The 21,563-nt window shown below is 50.3% G+C and overlaps 2 protein-coding genes across 2 annotated transcripts in view; one reads left to right on the top strand and one right to left on the bottom strand.

Moving 5' to 3' along the window:
• RAB37 (RAB37, member RAS oncogene family) overlaps positions 1-2,407 on the bottom strand; it is a 66,135-nt gene extending 63,728 nt beyond the window's left edge. The window contains exon 1 of the mRNA XM_020281286.2: positions 1,556-2,407. Within this exon, the coding sequence (XP_020136875.1) occupies positions 1,556-1,627 (72 nt within the window). The 5' untranslated portion in view covers positions 1,628-2,407. The remainder of the gene's footprint in view (positions 1-1,555) is intronic.
• The window catches only part of LOC105878908 (CMRF35-like molecule 1), a 78,429-nt gene that overhangs the window by 39,153 nt on the left and 17,713 nt on the right, over positions 1-21,563 (top strand). The gene's annotated exons all lie outside the window — the stretch shown is intronic.

Here is a 21,563-nt window from a genome sequence, read left to right as displayed (position 1 = left end):
AATATTTATATATTTATAAGGTGGTGTAAACTTGAAGTGACCCATATATCTAGTCACCAGGACGATTTTGCAATTGACTTGTAATTATGTTCTTTTGCTTGCATGCATTTTCTTCTGGGGCTAGATTCACAACCTCAAAGAACACAGACCTTATTCTAGTTTACTTCAAACTGGGATGGCTTTAAAACTTCCAGATTGGGGCAGTTATCAATTTTTATCTTTCTCTATACCCTAAGGGTTCAGAGACCTGGAGGGAGAAGACACATGGACTATCATATCTACAGACCTGCTTCATTCGATAGCTGATTTTCTTTCATTTGTATCAGCAGGCACAGAGCTATGTGTCTAAAACTTTATTGTGCATATTTATTTACTAGGGATCTCATTAAAATGCAGACTCAGATTCAGCCAGCGTGGGGTGGGAGTGGAGATTCTACTTTCTAACAAGCCCCCAGGCAATGCCTGTGCTGCTGGTCCATGGACCACACTTTGATGAGAAGTTTAGTAAGGCTACAGAGGAAAGAATACCAGACGTGGAGTCATCATTCTTGGCTTTTGATACCAGCCTTGCCATTTACCAGCTTGTTTTCTTGGACAAACCACTTTGCCTCTCTGCACTTTAGTTTCCTCAAATGTAAACTGTGTAATAGAGGAGGAGGATGGAGCGGGTTATTTCAAAGCTTGCATTCATGAACTCTTCAGAGTGACATTTTGATTAAAATATCTCCACGTATAGGATCTCATACAGCCTTTTGGGGGACTAACAGATAAACTGGCATTAGCAAAGTAGGAAATATTAATAAAGGCTAGAGCAGAGCGCATGGTCAAGTCCGAGAAAGGGAAGAGGAGCCGTAATAATTCCTTATGGTGAACAGAAGGCTTTGGTTCTTTTAAAGTGATGGATTTGGGATGAAAACTGTTACCTGGAGAGAGGCTGCTACTTTTCCCCAACAACCACTTCAGGGAGGAAACCTGCATTGCTGAAAATTGAGCTGCATCAGAAACTGGGGTAGGGGAAGCAGTGGCTGTGTTACGGCTTTGAAGCCAGTATACACTTACAGGCAGCCGTGAATGAGTCACTGCTGGAGGGGAGCTTTCTGGAGCCACAGGGGAGTCTGGTTTGAAAACAGCAGTTTATCCCTGCTGCAGACGGTTTCTCTACTTTCTGTCGAGTTGACCAGGAATTCAGATCGTTGGCCACTGCCAACAGATCTAACAGGGTCAAAAGCAACCTCCCACAAGGGTTTGGGTGAGTGGTGGTGCTAGGTGTGCACTCAAACGGGTGAGGGGAGGGAGAAAGGGACACAGGTGATTTAAGTGAAGGAACAAGCTCCTGACGATCTGAGCCTGGGGCAGCAGCCCCTCCCCAAACGCTCACGGATCTCTGTTTTGAGCAGCGAACAGGATCAGACCGAACAGGATCAGACCGAAAAGGTTCCCCAGGCTCGCGGATGCGAGCTACTTTCTCTTTAAGTCCCAAAGCAAAGTCGGGGGAACAGAAAGCGCTCCTGGGATAGGGGAAGCGTTGGGATAGGGGAATGGGGGAGATTTTTACCTTATGCAGGACATGCTCATCGAAGTCAGGGCCAGCTCCCCCCTGGTAGGAGTCGGGTCTCTGCAGGTCCATGCCGGGAGCTCGCTGCTGCGCTCTCCCCACGCTCTGCGTCAGCGCTCGCAGGAGCCGGGTTCTTGCTCCGGTGGGCGCGGCAGGCTCCGATCTAAGCCCCGCGGGCCGGGCCGCATCCGCGTTCAGCACCGGACAGTTCCCGCAGTGACCGCGGCGCGGTACCAGGAGGGCAGGCGGCCGCGCTCTCCCGTGACCGCGGCGTTTCAGCACCACGAACAGCGGTGCCGCCCCTGCGCGCCTGGGACCAGAGTTCCGAGATCCCGTCTGCTCCCAATCCTCTGTCTCGTGACTCCAGGATGCTGGCAGGGACTCAGGATTTGAGTCTAGCTGCTGGTCCGTGCGTATCTCATTCAGCTATTGGACTCCGGAGGCTCAGCGACCGGCGGCTGCGTTCTCAGGGCACTGCGGTCCCAGGGCACTGTGGTCCCAGTGCTCACTGTTCCTGAGTCTCAGAGAACTGGCACCTCCGTCACTGCGCAGCCCAGCGCAGCTCTCCTCCCCGTCTGCAGAGGCGAAGTCCCGCAGCGCTGGGAGCGCTTGTGGCGCTTCCCTTTTCGTCCCTGGAAAATTCCCTCCAGTATGTACGAGATAAATCGTGATTCCAAGTCCGAAGTTGGTACACGATGGGCCTCAGGGGTCCCTGAAGTTCTGAGATATGCAACATTCTGCAAAACTGCATTTTGATAGGGAGAGGGTCCAGAGATTTCATTGCACTCTGTATGATACAAATGACCCCAAGAAGTAAAAAACGACTGGCTCAGGAGAGGCAGAATGGTGGTTTTGTTAAGAGCACAGACTCCCAGAATGCATATCTTGGCTTTGAAAATCATTGGTTATGCAATCCTGGGCAAATGACCTAATCTCTCCTAAGTGTCCAGAAAGTGGAGATAATAACTGTACTTGCCTCATGGTGTTGTTCTGAGGATTTACTGAGTTAATTCATGTAAAGAGCCTACAAGAGTGCCTAGCCTGTACTAAGAACTCAATAATGTGAGCTATCATGCTCTCTGGGCAGGAGGTGGGGAGCTCCGGCTACAGCCCCTAAACACCAGGGGGGTCCTGCTGCTGGGACCTTTGATTGGTGGGGTTGCATCACCATCTGGCAGGACAGCATGAGGCTGACCACTGTGGGAATTGGGGGCTGGGATTGTGGTCTCAGGGGTCAGCCTTTTATGATGACCCTTGTCCTTAGCAGGTGGCCCCCTCAGCAGGGACCAGTCCTAGTGCCAGTGGCACTTGAAGTCAATGTCAACATGGAAGGAAAGAGCCAGGCTTCGGGTTAAAAGGGTGCATTTTACTCCTGGGTTTCAATTTCTTTTTAGACAAATCACTTATGTTTTCTGAGTTTACTTATGTTTTCTCATCTGTAAAATAGGTACAGGCATCTATGTATACCTCACTGGGTTTTTGTGAAGAATAAATGAAACAATGTATGTAAAAAATCTTTCTTTTCTCTTAAACTATAAAGCAAATTCATTTACAAGGTGTTATTGTTACTGGAATCTCTACATGGTGTAATAGATATTTGATGATTTTTTTTTTTTTTTTTGAGGCAGGTCTTGCTCTGTCATTCAGGCTGGAGTGCAGTGGTGTTATAGTGCCATGGTATCAGCTTGGCTCGCAGCAACCTCAGACTCCTGGGCCAAAGCGATCCTCCTGCCTCAGCCTCCAGAGTAGCTGGGACTACAGGTGTGCACCACCACGCCTGGCTAATTTCTTTCTATTTTTTTAATAGAGATGGGGTCTCACTCTTGTTCAGGCTGGTCTCAAACTCCTGACCTCAAGTGATCCTCCCACCTCAGCTTCCCAGAGTGCTGGGATTATAGGTGTGAGCCACCACACCTGGCCCTTCTTAAAAATTTATAAGTCGTTGTTCTGGAGTTTACAGTATAATTTAAAAACTAAACTAAATCTATCTCCAAATAACACCATTCCTGCTTCATGTGTAGTGCAAGTACCTTAGATAATGACTTTCTTATATTTCCTTCCCCCTGAGTTTCTAAGTGCTTTTAAAAAAATTGAATTCTAGATTTCAACATACGTTCAAGGCTCATTTTCCAAGCTCTCCTCTCTGCTATGTCACAAACCTCGCTGCTACAGTATTCTATCTCCAGACACTGGCTGTTTTCTGGGCCTGCTGTGTGGCTGCAACTGACATTTTCCTTTAGTCCCATTCTTGTATGGATTCAGTATTTCCCATGGCTCATTTGTTCCTCTGTCTTAGTTTACTCTCTCATGAACTTGGTTGAATTTTCTTGGTTTACTCCTCTTGAATAAGTATTTGAGGAAGTTATTTAAGAATGTACTCAAATAACAACTTCATGAGACAAGATCATGTTCCATTGCTCAGGCTGGAAGTGCAGTGGCCTTATTGTAGCTCACAGCAACCTTAAATTGCGGCCCTCAAGTGATCCTCCTGCCTCAGCCTCCCGAGGAGCTGGGACTACAGTTGTGTGCTGCCATGCCCAGCTAATTTTTCTTTTTTTGTAGAGACAGGGTCTCCCTCTTGCTCAGGCTAGTTTTGAACTCCTGACCTCAAGTGATCCTCCTGCCTCGGCCTCCCAAAGTTGTGAAAAGGGGAGATAGGATGGCCTTTCTAGCTTTAAAGAACCAGCAACATCTCTCCCTTAGTGAAGGGCTCGGTACAGGTCCCACAGCTAAGCTCTAGACTCTTGAAATGAGCGAGGGGTACACTGTAGGGGAGGGACAGCTGCTACACGCAGCCACCAGTCCCTGCCCCAACCCCCATACCACGGCAGAGATTGAGTTGCAGTTATGAGTTGCATTGATCTAGGAGGAACAATGGTGCTGTCTCCTTCCTTGGGGGTTTGGCGAAGATCTTTTGCTCACTGATGCATTCATTCTTAGCTGGACACTATGCTAAGCACTCAGGATAAACAGGCAAAAGAGCCATAGTTTTTGACGCTGAGGACCACTTGTGACTAACAGGTACAGAAATACCACACATCATGGGATAAGGGCCATGATGGCATATAAGAGAGAAAGTATAGTGCCGTGGCTGAAACTCAAGCCTAGGCCCCGGAGGACTTGGGTCTGAGTCCTGGCTCTGCCGTGACTCACGTGTGCAATGTGGTCTAGTATGTCACGTTGCTAATCTTCACTTTCCTCTTTCATAGGGCGGTCGTGAGGGTTAAATGAAGGAACGCGTGGTGAGTACTGAGCCCAGAGCCTGGTGTATACCGAGTGCTCCATGCAGGAGCTGTTATTGCAAATAATATGAAAGGGGTGTGCTACGAGTTTGGAGGAAAGGGTGACCCTCTCGCTCTGCCTAGAGGCGAGGAGGAAGGTGGGGGTCAGGGAGGGCTTCCGCAGGAAGTGGCCACCAAGCACCAACTATTCCTTCCCGAGAAAGGACCCCAAATGATATCTTCCCCTGTCCCAGCACCCTAGTGGGCCACATTTCTGTCCATTGAGAAGCAGCCTCCAGAAGAGAGTCTCTATGCGGCTGCCTGGTCACCTTCCTGTGACACCAGGTTTCTGCCGCCATGTTTTTTCCTGCCTTCTTCCATGGGCGCTTTCTGGGAGATACAGGAGGAATAACGAATGAATGAACCTTTGCTCTGACACAAATGTGTCAGACTCTTTCGCATGTATCATCTAATTTAATCTCACTCCTCTGGGAGGAGGATGCCATTCTTCCCGATGTCTAGGCGATGAAAGCAAGGTTCAGGACATTAAGTGACTCCCCAAGACCATACAGATGGCAGGCACAGCCCAGACTCAGTCCCCAGCAGTCTGGCCCCAAGTCGATGCTTTCCACCCTCCCTCAGCTGCCTCCTTGCAGAGACCCGTCAACCAAGGACTGAGGTTCAGGAAGGGACTGGGCAGATTCGTGCGGTGCTTTTAGCTCCATAGTTGGAATGACTCCCAGGCTCACAGGACTTCTTTGGCACTAAGTTCCAGCCTTTGCAGCAGCTCGGTCAGGGACAGGTGGAGGAGAAGCTAAGGGGGTCTGCCCCTCCGGAGGTGTACAAGAAGTGGCTGGCAACATCACCACATCTGCCCTCATACCTTCATTTCCAGGACAAACATGGGAATGTCACAGTGCACAGAGCAGTGTTCCTATGCCGGGCACAGAAAGCAGCCACTTTTACCTGGAAACTGTGGCATCAGGACAACCCTTGGGACCCCCCAGGTCGGGTGTCCTTATAATGGTCTCAGCATGGCAGCTCCCTCTTGTACCACACAGTCCAGCAGCTGCAGACTCGGGGAAACCGAGCAACCAGGCAGGCTCCTCTACGGAGCGCCAAGCTCTTTGCAACTCACTGCCTCCTCCTTGTGGACGTTCGTCCTCAGCAGGGTCTCAGAACCTGGTGACTGTGCCATCGGAGAACCGATAAGCTCAACAGACCCAGGAGAAGGGGTACTTCTTCTGCCCAATATTCAGGGAGGATCAGACAAAATGATAAAAGTCAGCAAAGTTCACTTGCACTGCTCTCAGCCGCCTTTCTGTTCTATTTCTTCTCTTATGTGCAGCTTAGCCCTCTTTCCACATAAGAGATATACTTTTAGGAGAGAAGATGCCTGTTGTTTACATCTTACTATGATCTTAAATGCACATAGCACCTTTGGGCAAATATTTTTTCTTTAGGTTTCATCACTGACTGTGGGTATTACAGATGGTTTTTTCCATAGGCGGCAGCAGGTGTGTGTTCATGCATGTGTGTGTGTGTGTGTGTGTGTGTGTGTGTGTGTGTGTGTGTGCATTTCTTTGTGGGAGGAGTCATATTTTTTTGAGGGCCTTTCCTTGCTGAAACCACACTTCACTTGGCCATGGCAGGCCCTCTTACACCACCTGGCATCTGCTTGCAGGGATCAGTGGGTTTAATTTCAGGCATTTTCCAGAAGAGGCAGAACTTACTCTGGGCCCCTTCTGCTATCCTGGGTGATTTTTTTTTCTCACGGCACACAGGTGAGCATCAAATGGGAAGAGGAGGATTTACTCCCTCCTTCCTAGAGCTGTTAATGCAAAATGTCAAATCATTTATTCATCTATTAACCTAGTTTATCTTTAAATTGGATCTCAGGGTGTGCAGAATTGGGTTGGTCATAATCATTGAATTCTGACACACTCATCATTCACCCATGAATGGCCCACTTTCATTCATGCACTCATTTATCCATTCATTCATTCCAATGTAACGAGAACCTGTAAACTCAAAGTAAAAGCCAGGACCTTGGCAATAACCTACATTTAACCATGTGCTCCCCCTACGGTCCTGCGGTAATAATCAGCCTGATTCCTGGGGCCACATTCCCTTGTTTTCCTTTTTAGGTAGTTTAATTGCATCTATTAATATATGCATTCCTAAAAATATATATTTTTTATTTTAGTTGCTTTTTTTTTTTTTTGAGACACAGTCTCACTTTGTTGCCCAGGCTAGAGTGAGTGCCGTGCCGTCAGCCTAGCTCACAGCAACCTCAATCTCCTGGGCTCAAGCGATCCTCCTGCCTCAGCTTACCGAGTAGCTGGGACTATAGGCATGTGCCACCATGCCCGGCTAATTTTTTCTATATATGTATTAGTTGGCCAATTGATTTCTTTCTATTTATAGTAGAGATGGGGTCTCGCTCTTGCTCAGGCTGGTTTCGAACTCCTGACCTCGAGCAATCCGCCCGCCTCGGCCTCCCAGAGTGCTAGGATTATAAGCGTGAGCCACTGCGCCCGGCCTTTAGTTGCTTTTTTGACTCAAGATTATATTGCTTGGATTCTTCTGTATTTTGGCACGCTGCCGTAGTGTCTTGCTTTCTGCTGTGCAATGTTCTGTTGAGTGTGCAGAGGACACTTTTTCTTCTGTTCTTCCAATGAAGGATGCATGGGCTCTTCCTGGCTTTTACCTGTCGTGAGCGGCACTGTTGTGAATGTCCATATACACGTTTGCTGTTGTCACGTGCAAGAGTTTCTCTTTATTTCTCCATCTTAGAAGTGTTTGTTCCAAGTCCACTGCACGTGCTGCCTCATGCATATGTCAAACGTTTCTGGGGACACGAGGCTGCAGGGCACTCGCCGGGAAGCTGCAGGACGTGCGGAAATGAACCTGGGATTTTGGTTCTGACACACATGATTTGAGGTCCAGCTGCACCACTTACAAGGTAGGGACTTGGACCACTTTCTTGACTTCTTTGGGTCCCAGTTTTCTCATTTTAAAAATAGGGAGTAATAATACCCACCTTGCAGGGGTGTGAGGGATAGACGCGGTGAGAGACCCCTAACATGAAGTAAGTGCTCAATATACACGCATGCTTTTCTTCTTCATTTATACTGAACCCGGATGTCACCATTATTATTGTACTATGCTATATATAACTTATGCAATGTTATGCAATGTTATTACATTATTATACCTAGAAACAGAGGAATAAGATAGGCAATTCTCAAATTAGAGGAATGTGTGATGTCTTTGGGGATTAAGAATAATATATATGGAACGAAGAGGTCTCAAAGCACAGCTGGGGACAATGCCTGCAGCCCGGGAGGCAGAGCCGCGTGGCAGGTGAGCACTCACCTTCAGAGCCAGCACGCGGGTTCACGGGCACCAGCACACTCTGCTTACTGTGACAGCTAATGACCAGAGGCACATGCTTCACTGTTGGAGTCTGTTTCCCTGTGGGGGTGCTGATGGTACTGAGCTCTGGGGGTTCCCGTGCAGATCAAGTGGGCCTATCCATAACCCCTTGCCCTGGCGTCTGGGCCGCTCGGTCTGCGTGAGCTGCTACTGTAGACTTGGGACGGCGTGAGCTCCTGACATGGGCGGAGTGCTCCCTGTGTGGGAACACTGCAGAGGAGATTCCAAAAGGAGATCGGGCACACTACTGTTAATTGAACACATTAATTAACATAGTAATATTTCCCTGTGCAGACTTAAGCTGGCTTTTAATATGGCAACGGAACGAATTTTCTAAATAATATTGTTACTATGTGTATAAAGAATAAACATTCTACCAGGAAGTCAAAAGAGCAAAGAATAGGGAATGATGGGAGAAAATCCTTGTTTGTATGATGTAAAGACGGATTCTTTTTTTTTTTTGAGACAGAGTCTCACTTTGTTGCCCAGGCTAGATAGAGTGAGTGCCGTGGCATCAGCCTAGCTCACAGCAACCTCAAACTCCTGGGCTCAAGCAATCCTGCTGCCTCAGCCTCCCATGTAGCTGGGACTATAGGCATGTGCCACAATGCCTGGCTAATTTTTTCTATATGTTTTTAGTTGGCCAATTAATTTCTTTCTATTTATAGTAGAGACGGGGTCTAGCTCTTGCTCAGGCTGGTTTCGAACTCCTGACCTCGAGCAATCCGCCCGCTTCGGCCTCCCAGAGTGCTAGGATTACAGGTGTGAGCCACCGCGCCCGGCCAAGAGGGATTCTAAGAAAGGAGGGGGCAGGGCCAGGTGTGAGTGTGGCAGGCAAGCTGCCCAGGGTCGCCAACGATGTCTCCTTAACTGCTGTGCCCCGGGTACTGCTGTTGCTCCGCTGTGTCCACGCAAAGGAGGGTAATGGGGGGACAGGGACTGAAGAAGCGGGTGGGGTCACAGAGAGAGAGAGCGGAGAGAGGGCGTGGCCTGCGTGGAATGGAGTTAGAGGAGAAGAGGAAGAGACAAAGAGGGAAAGAAGCAAAGAGCCACGGTCAAGTTCATCACAGCGAGTTCATGGCGCAGGGGGAACACTCCTTTACACCTGACAGGTCAGATGTGGGCACAGATGCAAGGTCTGATTTCATCTGCCTGCTGTAAGGACCAGGCACGGGCAGGGAGAATGGGACACAGGACGGGGACTTGTGACAGTCAGGTGAACGTCAGCGTCAGCGATGCTCACAGCCCTCTGCGGGCTGAGGTCCCTGGGAGGTTGGTGGGGCTAAGCTAGAGGGGAACCTACTTTAAAAAAATTTTTTTTTAAATTATTATGGCTACACAATAGATGTAAATGTTTATAGGGCATATGTGATGTTTTGATACAGGCACACAATGTGAATTAATCAAATCAGAGTAATCGGGGTATCCATCACGTCAGGCATTTAACATTTCTTTGTTCAATGTTAGGAACATTCCAATTTCACGCTTTTAGTTATTTTAAAGTGCACCCTAAGTTATTGTTAATTATAGTCACTTTATTGTGCTATCACATATTGTTCATTCTGTCTAGCTATCTAATTAATATATTTTGTGCCCATTAACCATCCCTTTATCCCCCCTTCCCTGCCACCCTTCCTAGCCTTTAGTAACCATCATTCTACTTTCTGTCTCCATGAGATCAACTGTTTTTAATATTTAGCTCCCACAGACGAGTGAGAACATTCGAGAAGAGGGGAACCTACTTTTTTTTTTTTTAAACAATTTTTTTTTATTTTGGCATATTATGGGGGTACAGATTTTAAGGTTTCAATAAATGCCCATTTCCCCCCCTCCCCCCAAAAGTCTGAGAGGGGAACCTACTTTTAAGGCAAAGTCTCAGGATGGGCTTTGGGTCCCATCTCTAGAAGGCCACCCCACGGGTGTCATAGCTGCATTGTGCTGTCTTATCAGCTATGGCATCCTGGTCTACCAGGTTATTAGGGGCTGTGAGACACACTAAATAAAGCCAGCCTAAAATAGGCTCCCAGAGTCTAGCACTCTGTCTTTTATACACCCGCGTGTTGTGACCTCATTCATTGCCAGCCCTGCAGTTCCTACAGCACGAAGCACAGAGAAGGGGAGATCCGGCTCCTGGGAGGGCTTGTGGGGTAGCAGGCAGCAGAATGAAGGCTGCAGGTGTCCAGAATCGCTGCTTAATCCAGACCTAATGGTTATGCCCCCCAAACGTCACTCAACTAGGGCTTGTTTCTTTCAGAGAGCTGGGAGAGGGTGTTGGTGGAACGGAGACAGACATAAGAGGAGAGGTCATTTTTCCTTGGGGAAGGCTGCAAAAATCTCACCTTTATTTTAGTGGTCCAGCGGGGAAGGAGTGGAAGGATAGGTGAGAACGTGAGCTTGAGTCAGATCCGTGTGATTTATGACAAGAAATATCAGCCATTATTATTAGAAATAGTTTCTTGTTTTGCACAGCACGAGCCATTGATGTGACGTTTGGTTGTATCTAGGGAGATTGCATGCAAAAGGCTCAGCGTCAAGGAAGGTCTGACCCATAAACCCACGTGGCTAAAGTGGAGGGGACTGTCCCCTGGCCCCCCGCCTCTCGCACTCCATCTCCCACCACTGCCTCCACCCCGTCCCTGTCTACGTTCCTCAAGAACCACGCTCACAGTTTGCGTTTCCTCATCTTCAGCTGGTCTCCCCTCCTGCCTCTCCAATGATAGGGCAGTTGGGTAGGTCAGCAGTGACCCTCAGGCCGCCAGATCCCAAGCCTCAAGTTCACACCTCATGATATGAAAGGAGACACATATTATTGTTCCCAAGTGGTAAGAGCAAGAGATAGCACTTGTGCTAGCGTTTCTTCCTTCCAGGGGTAAAGCTCCCGATCCTTCTGCCACTGTGCAGTAGAGTGTCCTCAGCCCTCTCTCCCCTCCAGGGCCAGTGAGGCTCTGGGAGTCTGCTGTCGCTGTGCACAGGAAGCTGGGCTGCAAAGGGGCGTCTACCTGGCATCTTTGTCTGCATATCCTACCTCCGCCACTAGATCGCTAAACCCCAGAGGGCGGTACCCACACCAGCTGCTTCAAAGCACTTGGAACTGCGCCTCATCTTCTGGGCAAATGATGACTGAGCAGACACAATGGTGAGGGCACAGGCAGCAAACACGCTTGTCATGTGTTGAGAGTCTGCCATGGGCCCAGCACTTGGCTTGGGCTGTAGAGAAGGCTTCTAGGGCAGTCTGTTCAATCACGAAAGCACTGGCTTTCGTTTCCCCTCTCATCCCCAGCGCTGCCTTGTGCTTTTAGCCTCAGGAGACGCAGACATCAATCAACGTTCACTCCCAGATCCGCCCGGGGCCAGGCACGACAGGATGCACCTTATCAACCTCCTAATCTAGCTTACGTTTTAGGCAGAAGCCAGGCATGAGAGCTTTCCCCCAGTCTATCCATTCCTGCTTCTGCTTCTTTTTGGAAAACCAACTCTCAGTTCAAATAGTAAGCATATTTGGGGATTGTTTTCTTGGAGTCTTGGAAGTATGAGAATACTAAGAAATTGGCTGGTCCAAGAAAGATGGTCGTAATGAAAAAAGGGGACAATTTGTATAACAGGATTTTAATTTCACAAAAAGAATATAACCCAGAATAAACAGGGCAGTGCTGTCCCCAGAATGTTAGCAGTAAGGTGATGCGATTGTGGTGACAGTTGTTTTCTGTCTTCTGGATCTTGCAAACTTTCTATGGGGAATAAATGTTACATTTAAATCAGGAAATAATTTTTTTTTTAAATTAAAGTTATTCTCTTTCTTAAGCTAGGTGGGGGAGCACATAGGTGTGCATTTTATTATTATTCTGTATGACTTACTTATAGGTTGTATATGCTCTTTGTGGAAAATATTTAATACTCTGGTTTTTTTTTTTTGGTTGCAGAACCTCTTGTTTAAATAAAATGTAATCTGGACGTTGCCTTAATTGATGTGGGGTACACCGGAGGCCGGCTGCCTCTGTTTCCCCCTCCAGCACCTAGAGACAGCCCCTGTGGGGGCCAGGACCTCAGGTGAGAGCAGTGAGGTCTGGTAACTAACTGCCTTCTGCAGGTGGGAAGGCCCAAGGTGAGTAGTAAAGTAGGACTAATTAGAATCTAATTCTTCCAAAATCCTGTCCAACGCTGGCGCAGTGGCTGGAACCTGTAATCCTAGCACTGGGGAGGCTGAGGCGGGAGGATCGCTTGAGTCTAGGAGTTTGAGACCAGCCTGGGCAACATAGTGAGATCCTGCATCTATAAAAAATATAAAAAATTAGACTGGAGTGATGGCGTGCATCTGTAGTCCCACCTACTCGGGAGGCTGAGGCGGGAGGATGGGTTGAGCCCAGGAGTTGGAGGCTGCAGTGAGCTGTGATCCTGTCACTGCTCTCCAGTCGGGGGGACAGAGCGGACCGCCTCAGAAAACAAGCAAAAATCTTGCCCAGCTGTTCCTGGGTCACTGCCTCTCTCCAGCCAAGTTTCCTTCTTGTTTTCCTCCCTCCTTACACTCCTCCATGCTCTCAGCTTGAGGGGTAGAACCAGTGATACTTTCCTTTTAGCTTGATTTTCCGTATTCACCATTTTCCAGGGTCTGTCCTTACAGAGTGAGGTTGTATTTTGGCAGATGGCGGATGGCAGGGAAGGGGGAGAGAGGGCTGGGGCTGCCTGAAGTTCAGCCTGGTCGCTTGGTGGCCTGGCAGCCCCAAGGAGGGCTCTTGGGTCACGTGGGGTTGAGAGAGGGTTTCCGGCTGCTGCTGGGTCAGATGGGAGCTGACTGCTGCCAGAGACTCCAACCGCAAAGACCAGGTTCCTTGGACGCCCCGTGCCCCTTAGGGACGTAGAACGCTGCCAGGTTCAGCAGAGGACTCTTGGCATGGCTGGCCAGTCCGCCCGGGACGGTTTCCCACTCTGAGCGGGCAGAGTCCGCTGGAGACAGGGTTATTCTGTCTCTGCGGATACGAGCTCTGGAGCAGCTCAGACAGGAGCTTCGGGAGGCGGCACACCTGCGCCCACCCTCGCTCCCCTTCCCCCGTCACTCACGTGGCCCAGCAAGCCCGGGCTCAGCCTACAACTGTCCTCACTCCTCCTCCCCTTGCCAGGTCACTCCTCCTCCCCTTGCCTGGCTCACCTCTAATTGATCAGAGGGGACACACGTCAACTTCCCCTCTCTGGCAAATGCCACGCGCCGGGGTGCAATCACCCACAGGACACTGGGCTTCAGGCCAGGCTATGGATGCCCCCCCTCCTCGGCTCCCTTCCTGTCTCCCCTTTCCTCCCCTCCCCTAGGCCCCAGAGAGCGGTACCCACGCTCTCCTCCCCTCCCCTCTCCCCTTTCCGCCCCTCCTCTCTGCCTTCCCCACCCCACTGCTTGTCACTAGGGCGCCGCTAGGGGGCGCGCGCTCCCAGCCCCTCCGCGTAGGGTGGGATCTGGCACGGAAAAGTCCCCGCTGGCTTCGCGTGCACCGTCTGCAGAGCGCCGTCTCTCCTGCCGCCCTAGGTCCTGGCGTTTTAGTCCTCAAACATGCAATCGAATCAAGGATGATGGCCACTACTTCATCTCCTGACGGCCAGGGTCTGGCCTGGGCCAGGACACTAACCAGGCTCAGAATCGGGGCTCTGGCTCCCGGCTGGCGCGCAGCCCTGGATTTGTAGGGCAGATAAGATAAGGGGTCTGTCCCAGGCTCTTTCCACAGCTTCCCATACCGCTGCAGGCAGCAGGTTGGAGCTGTCAGGCAGGACTTTGCGGGGGGCCTCTCTCTGGTTTGGGGCTTCTGAGAGGGGACCGTGGTCCCCCACATCCCTGTGACTCCTACCGGCCCGTGAACTCTGGACCTGGACTCAGGTGCCTCGTGGGGGGCCCTGGGAGGCTGACGCTTGGCCATGGGAAGGTGGCTGGGAGAGACTCAGGTTTGGGGTGTGCTGAAGCTTCTCTCTCTAACTGCCCCGCGTGTGGGTGAGTTTTCAGAGGAATTGGAGATCTAGCTTTAGGTTGAGAAAGGAATTTCAGAACAGTGGTGGCCCTCCCAGGAGGCCATAGGAATGTTCCATGGTGCCATATTTAGGGGGAGAAGTAGACTGTCCAGGACATGTTCACACGGACTAGGTAGGAAGAAGGAGAGGCCAGGAGGAAGTGGAGACTGGGAGATGGTGGAAGGTTCCAGGGACGGAGGCTTCTGTAGGTTGAAGGCTCAGTGGAAATGACACTGGGAGGGAGAGAGCTGGAAGCTTAGGACACCTGGGAAGACGCCCACACCCTGCCATGAGAGATTTGGACCCCCTGCCTCTCTCTGACCAGCTGTGAGGTCATGGGAAAGCCATAAGGCTCTCTGGGCCTCAGTTTACACATTTGAAAAACAAGGGTGATGATAATAACTGCTTTATTAGACTTGCATGGTAATTAAATAAGGCACCACCAGAAAGCGTTTAGAGTGGTCTCCGGCCCAAAGTAAACACAGAAATTGTTAGCAATTATTATGTCTCTGGCCGTGGCTGGCAGACCCCAGACCTGAGCCCAGGTGGCAATGTCATGCTGTCCTGTTGTGCCGTTCTTTAATATTGTGCTGGGTGGTGCTGGGCACAGAGTGGACACTGTGTGCTTCTAGCAGAGCCTCAAGAGAACAGGGAAGGCTGTGTTTCCCAGGCTGATTTAGCAAGTTGCGTGTTTGTATTTTTTTGGTATTTGTTCATTCATTCAACAAAACTACAGAGCATCTCTTACCGGCACTGGGTGTAGGAGATGCGATGGTGAGCAGAGAAACCCCATTTCTTGCCTTTTTGAGGCTTGCAGCCCAGTAGGGGGAGTCAGACATTAATCAAATGTGCATAAATCAATGGGGTCCAACCACTTCTCACCCTCTCGATTGCCCCCACCTGGGCTGGCCACCGTCCTCCCACACCTGGAAGGCTGCAATCGCTTCGTCACGGCCTCTCAGTTTCCACCCTGGCCTCCAACTGCTGTGTTTCCTCACAACGGCCAGTGTGATCCTCTTAAAGTAAGTCAGATCATGTCATTCTCCGGTGGCTCCCGCATCACTCAGAGTGAAACCCAAACTCCCTGTGGGGGCCTAGGGGTCCTTAAATGATAACTTTCTGTTTCCTCTCTGATCTCATCTCCTTCCACTCTCGCCCTCCTTCCCTCTCCCCCAGCCGTGCCGGCCGCTTTGCTCCTGCCCTAGGACCCTTGCACTGCTGTGCTCTCTGCCTTGAACTCTTTACCGCCAGCTGGCAGCCCGGCTCCCTCACTCTGTCAGGTCCCTGCTGGAACGAGATTTCACCTGACCAGGTGAGACCTTCCTTGATATACGGTATTGCTTGCCTCCCTTTCCACCCTCCTCCACCCTCTTTTTCTTGGGGGCACTTAGGACCACCTGGTGCACTTCACATTGTTTATTTTCTCCTCTCCCCCTCCCACCAGGAGAATGTGGTTTCACGAGGCCAGAAACTTAATTTTTTTGTTTGTTTGTTTGTTGCTGTATCCCAGCACCTAGGACAGTACTTGGCATGTAGTAGATGTTTAATAAACATTTTGTTAAATGAATGAATAATAATTTGAGATTTGAAGGAAGAGTATGAATTAACACACTGGCTGCCATGTGAGTTGTATTTAACTCAGGCTAGTTTTAACCCCGGGGCCTCGTCAAGCAAAACCCTGTAGTTGGTTTGTGAAAATCTTACTTGTTGATGTTCTTATTGTTACAATTAATACTGACAATTTAATTCTAAAAACATGGATTGCATTGCATATAACTCACACCCAGAAAACAATAAAAAATAACAAATTGAAAGGGATCGTTTTGTTTTAATAAAACACGGTGGCCCCAGGGAATAAAAGTTTTTCTAGTGGCAGTCGATGTGTTAGCCAAGCAAAGAGAGGAAGGCAGCGTTCCAGGCTCAGGAAACATCCCGTGAAAAGTCCCGGTGGTCAAGGGAATGTTTTCTATATGAGGAACTGACATCCTTGTGGTTGTCGCTTGGGGTGTGAGCCTGCGACTGAGCAGCGCCTTGTGGAGCCCCGCAGACCTGGAGGTGAAGCCTGGCTCTGATACCTGCGAGCCACGTGACCCCAGGGAAGACACCTGCTGGCACTTAATCCTCAGTTGCGGAGGAGGGATGATAATTGTGTACATTCTCTAGTGCTGTGGGAGTCGGATGATCAGTGACAGGTGGTCCACTCAGATCAGTGGCTGGAACGCTGCTACTGGAACAGCTGCCGGCATTCAGCAGTCAATCGGCTAACCCACCTGGAAAATTCCTAAATGCACCATCTATTGCCATTTGTCATCCGTGGCCACTGCCACTGCAGCCAGCACCAGGGCAGCTTGGGGCAGCGCCCAGAGCCCCATCTGGGGTGTTTAGGGAGCTCTGTTCTATCTTGATCTGGAAAGTTCTGGCTTTTGCCTTTTGGAGAAAAATGTCTCAACGTCTCAAGGCTTTGCTCCATTTTCCAATCTGTAAAGTGGACGTGGCCATCCTTGTCCACCTTGTCAAATCATATGGTAACTGCCAAGACAGCATCTGGGCAAGTTCTTTAACTGTAAACTGTGAAGCTGTTATGAGCACTGCAAGCTTTATTGTTGTTGGGCTTTATACCTGTGGGATGTACCATAAATGTTGGTTAAATGAGAAGTCAGGGAACTGGGGCATTTTTATATAAGACTCTCCAGGCATAGGGTGGGGCTTCTTAACCTGGGATATATAGAGGAAGTCTGTAGCTTTGTTTAATATCATGCAAAATTTAGTGTGTGTGTGTTTTTCTGGGGCATGGACCCATAGCTTTTGTTATAATCTCAAGACCTGCCACCCTCAAAGTTAAGAACACTGGCCTAGGGGCTCTCTTTTCACCTTGAAGCCCCCAGAATTCTCTCACCAGCCCTTACTGGTGTGGATATGAAGGGGGAGGAGAGGCCTTGGCTGCTTAGTGCTGGACCCGTGGGCCACTGTCCCTTGGACCTTCAGGCCTATAACGGTGGCATTGCTCATCTCTAACTCTAACTTTCCAGATCTTTTCTGCAGAGCCCTCTCTCCCATTCTGGGCTCTGCTTAGCCATGTCACTGTTGTGTCCGTAGGTAGCTTAAAATAACGGGAAGAGAAGGAAATGACAAACGAGAGCTATGATGAAGTCATTTGCATGGATGAAGGCAAATGAGTCAGCTGAGGGCGAGTAATGGAGGAAGTGGCAGGGTGGGGTGGGGGGTGGGGTGGGGGCATTGGGACCCGCCACCCATGTAGCCGTTCACGCTGGGCCCTTCGTCCCTCTGCTCAGCTGCCCCTTCCTGATGCCAGCACTCCATTCTCAACCTGGGCTCTGCTGGGATTATTAAAGAAAAATAGATTGATGTGAACAGATGATTTGGGCGGTAACCACAGGAGACTTCTTGTTTCATATCCCTGCCAGACACTTGCATATTGTGAAGTCCATCATACTAATGAAGGAAACGCAGGCGTTAGCTGCATGTTCTAGGGGCAGTTGACTGGATGTTTATGTCCCCCCCCCCAGGCATGTCGAAATGCTGACACCACGCTGATGGTATTAGGAGATTGGGAGGTGAACGGGTCATGAGGGTGGAGTCCTCACGAATGGGACCAGTGTCCTTGTAAAAGGGGCCAGAGAGAGCTCTGTAGACCCTTTTTTTGCTACTTAGAGGAGAGCCCTTGCCAGAACCTCACCATGTTGACACTCGGCTTCCGGCTTCCAGAACTTCGAGAAATCAATGCTTGGTTAAGCCGCCCAGTCTGTGGTATGTTCGTTGCAGCAGCTTGGATGGGCTGAGACGCAGGGTGAGCCGGGCGGGCGCCTCTTCTCCCTTTTGGACCAAGATGAGCTTGCTGGAGACTCTGCGCCCAAGAGGCAGGGCGGTGGAGGTTTCCCTGGCTCTCTGCTCCCCACTGTAGTAAAATGCCCAGACCCGATCTCGGTCTTGGCTTTCAACAGTTTTTGACTATGATGCACAGAAAGAAATCGGATTTACATCGGCAGTCCTGTGTGCACATGCAGGAGACAGCAATAAAGCTCCAGTGTTGCCATCACTACCCGAGATGGTCTATCCCAGCGTGTCCTGTTTATGAGAAAAATGTCTGCTCAACACCCACAGATTGTTGCAGCTCCCAGTTTGGACAACACTGGCATAGTCATTTTTGTCCTCTGCTCCGAGGCGAGAATCTTCTGGGATTGCTGTGCCTGGAGCCCCAGAGCGGGCCAGGCTTCCCTGGAGACCGAGTCAGATGGGAATGAGAGCGGATTTCTGCTTTCTGCCTGTCTTGGAGCCCCGATCCAGCAGGGGAAAGGGGTGTTCTGACCTCTCTCCTATTTTGTAGTAACCATTTTTTTCCTGGCACAGAGATTCATAGGGAACTCAAATGCGACTTCTAGCCATCGTGAGGTCCAGTTGTAACTTTGGTCTCATCTCGCAACGGGGACAAGTTTCTCCCTTGTCTAATTATGGAGACAGGGAGATCCAGCAAGAGCAGGCAAGAGGACCTCCCGCCCGAAGCGACAGTCAGGGCCTGCGTGCGTGTGCCTCTTCCAGGACACTTGAGGCGACCTAGGCCTTCCTGCGTGAGGCCAGTGGCTGAGCTCCAGCTCACGTCTGTGTGGGAGAAGGAAATGCCCCGCTTGGCTGCAGTTGGAAGCTCAGGCCTGGCTTAGAGTTTTCCAGGCGTCCCCACCCTCGGCCTCTTCATCTGAAGTGCCACATCTGCTGTCACTTGCTCACTGCCCCATTTGATGGCGTGCAACAACGTTTTGTTTTCCTGAGCTCGTTTCCTGAGGACAAGGCCGTGGCGGGTCTCCGTGTCGGGGCCACGTGGGGCGGGAGCTTGATTCTAGAGCGTGAGGACGTTCCTTCTGCTTTGTGTGTGGACACGTGCGTGACTTTGCCGGGGCTGCCACAACAAAGCTCCGGGGACTGGGCTGCTACCAGCGGAAACTGCGCTCTCATAGGTCTGAGGTCTGGAAATCTGAGCTCAAGGCCTCAGCGACGCCTGGTTCCTTCCGAGGGCCGGGAGGGAAGGATCTGTTCCAGTTTATGTGTGGACTAGGCTCGCACACCTGAAGTCTGCCCTTGGGGGCTTTCTTCCTCGTGTGAGGGCCTGACAGTGCTGAGCTGAGTCTGCAGAGAGGTCTTTTGCATTGTCACTGTCTGAGATTTGAAATTGCTCATTGGTCCCTACTTTCTAGTCTCCTTTAATTTTAATGGTTGTCCCAAACAGTCTAGCACATTGGCAGAGCATTGTTTTACCTCCCCAAAGCCATTTCCAGGCTGTTCTGTGCCCCCCTCCCTCAGCATGTACTCATGAGTCCCACGGAGCAGCAGGTGCTAGAGCTGCCCCAGTCTGCTCCGCTGCTGGCCGCAGACAGGGGCAGCGGCAACACGAGACAGCGTGTCGCACGGTAGAAATGGGTGGGGACCGTGGAAATGCACGGAAGGGGCCCTGACCCAGCCTCGGGGGTGTGTGTGTGCTCAGGGGGCTTTGTGGGCCCCAGTGGGCAGGTGAGGGTGTGAGTAATTCCACCTCCCTGGACCTGTGGATGTGTCCCTGGCGAGAGAGGCCGGAGGGCCTTGTAACTACCGTCTACCTAAAGGAAGTGGCTGAGACACAACTTACAGTTCTAAGGAGTTTACTTGAGCCAAAGAGAGGGCAGCTGCCCAGGAAAACACTTCCACTTTGCCTTGGGGTGGGCTCCACCCAGCCTTTGTTACAAGTAGGTTTTTAAAGGCAAAATGGGACAAGGAGTGGCTGACACAAAGTCATTTTGCAGGAATTCTGGCTGGCTTACAGACATGACCTGGGTTAGTGACTGGCTGTACGTGGTTAACCTGTAGAGTATGAGTCACGGTGTCCGGGGTAAATCATTTTATGGCTACTTAGAGTCAGTCTAGAGCCCCCACGGTGGGTGGCTTCAAGAGGTAATGGTTTAGCTCAAGGGGGGAGTGAGATGTGACTGCTGTCACATTTTAATGCCTCTTGCGCCTGATAATTTAAAGGGGCTCACATTGCTCAGATGTGAAGTTTCTTTTCTTGCTCACTGCTCCCCACGTGGCCTTGACTGACATGCCCAGTGGGAGGGAGTCGGGCTTCCCACCGCTGCTGAGCGGGTGGAAGTGCAGGTTTCCCGCTCAGCCTTTTCTGCTTCTCAGGCAGGGGTTGAGGTGCCTGTTACAGGCGGAGGTGGAAGTCGGGGTCCCCCACTCTGCCTTTGCTGGCTGGTGGGTGGGGCCCCCGTTTCTCCTGTGGTGTCTGGCTGGGGTAGAGAAGCCGTTGTCTAAGATTGCTGTCTCACTGTGCTCTTCCTTTCTTGCTTCTTTGGAGAGAAAGCCCAGGCTAGCGAGAGCTGTTGTTGTTGTTGTCATTTCTGTGCCTGTTAGTATTTCTGGGCTGCTGGCCTCTCCCGTCCAGTGCTGTCTCCGAGTCTGGGTATACGGAGCAGAAGAAACCCAGAGGACTCACGACCACGTGGCTCCTGGGGCTCAGCCCTCTCTCTGCCTCTCAGAATCTTCTTACATTTGTTTCATGTGTAACGTCCGGGCTAGTTGTACCTAGCGGGAGGGATAGGGAAGGTCTGTCTACTTTATCTTCCTGGACGTGTTAAGTGCATGGGATGGCTTTAAGGGCCAGGCACAGAAGCGTCACAGAAGTGCTTATGTTGTTTCTGGAACATTCGTTAGAGAGCCTCGTTCCCTGCCTGCCGCCCCCAGCACTCCTTCTTCCTCCTCTTTTCTTCCATAGCACCTTCGCATCTTTTGCTCCCAGATTCCAATCCCCACCTCCCCCAGGTCCAAAATCCTCTCGCCCAGTCACAGAGAAGGTCTTCTCTTTCCTCTGTGTGCATGGTGACAGCTGACACCCAAGCCCAGGGGACTGCATGGGAGAGTGTCAGCTTGTGTCCCAAACATGTGTTAAGAAACCTACTAGTGCTTCCTCTGGACACAGCCCTTCCTCCCAGCATGTGTGGATTCTCCCTAAAGAGGAGATAAGGTTAGAGCCAGAGATTTATTTTTCCTCCTTCAAGAGCATTTGGTATTATCACTATTTTTTAAAAAAATTTCAGACATCCTAATAGCTGTGTAGTGTAGCTCAATGTGGTTTTGAGTTTTTCTAATGGCTAATGATGTTGAATATCATTTAGCGTGCTTATTTTTTTTTCATTTTATTTTTTAATTTTTATTTATTTATTTTTATTTCGACATATTATGGGGGAACAGATTTTAAGGTTTCAATAAATGCCCCCCCCCACAAGTCCGAGTTTCCAGCATGGCCATCCCCCAGATGGTGCACATCTCACTCCTTATGTATATATATATACCCGCCCCCTCCCCCCTCCCACCTGCCCAAT

Source organism: Microcebus murinus, chromosome 18 (genome assembly GCF_040939455.1).
Source record: "Microcebus murinus isolate Inina chromosome 18, M.murinus_Inina_mat1.0, whole genome shotgun sequence".
Taxonomy (NCBI): domain Eukaryota; kingdom Metazoa; phylum Chordata; class Mammalia; order Primates; family Cheirogaleidae; genus Microcebus; species Microcebus murinus.
This window is presented reverse-complemented; position numbering and strand designations above follow the sequence as displayed.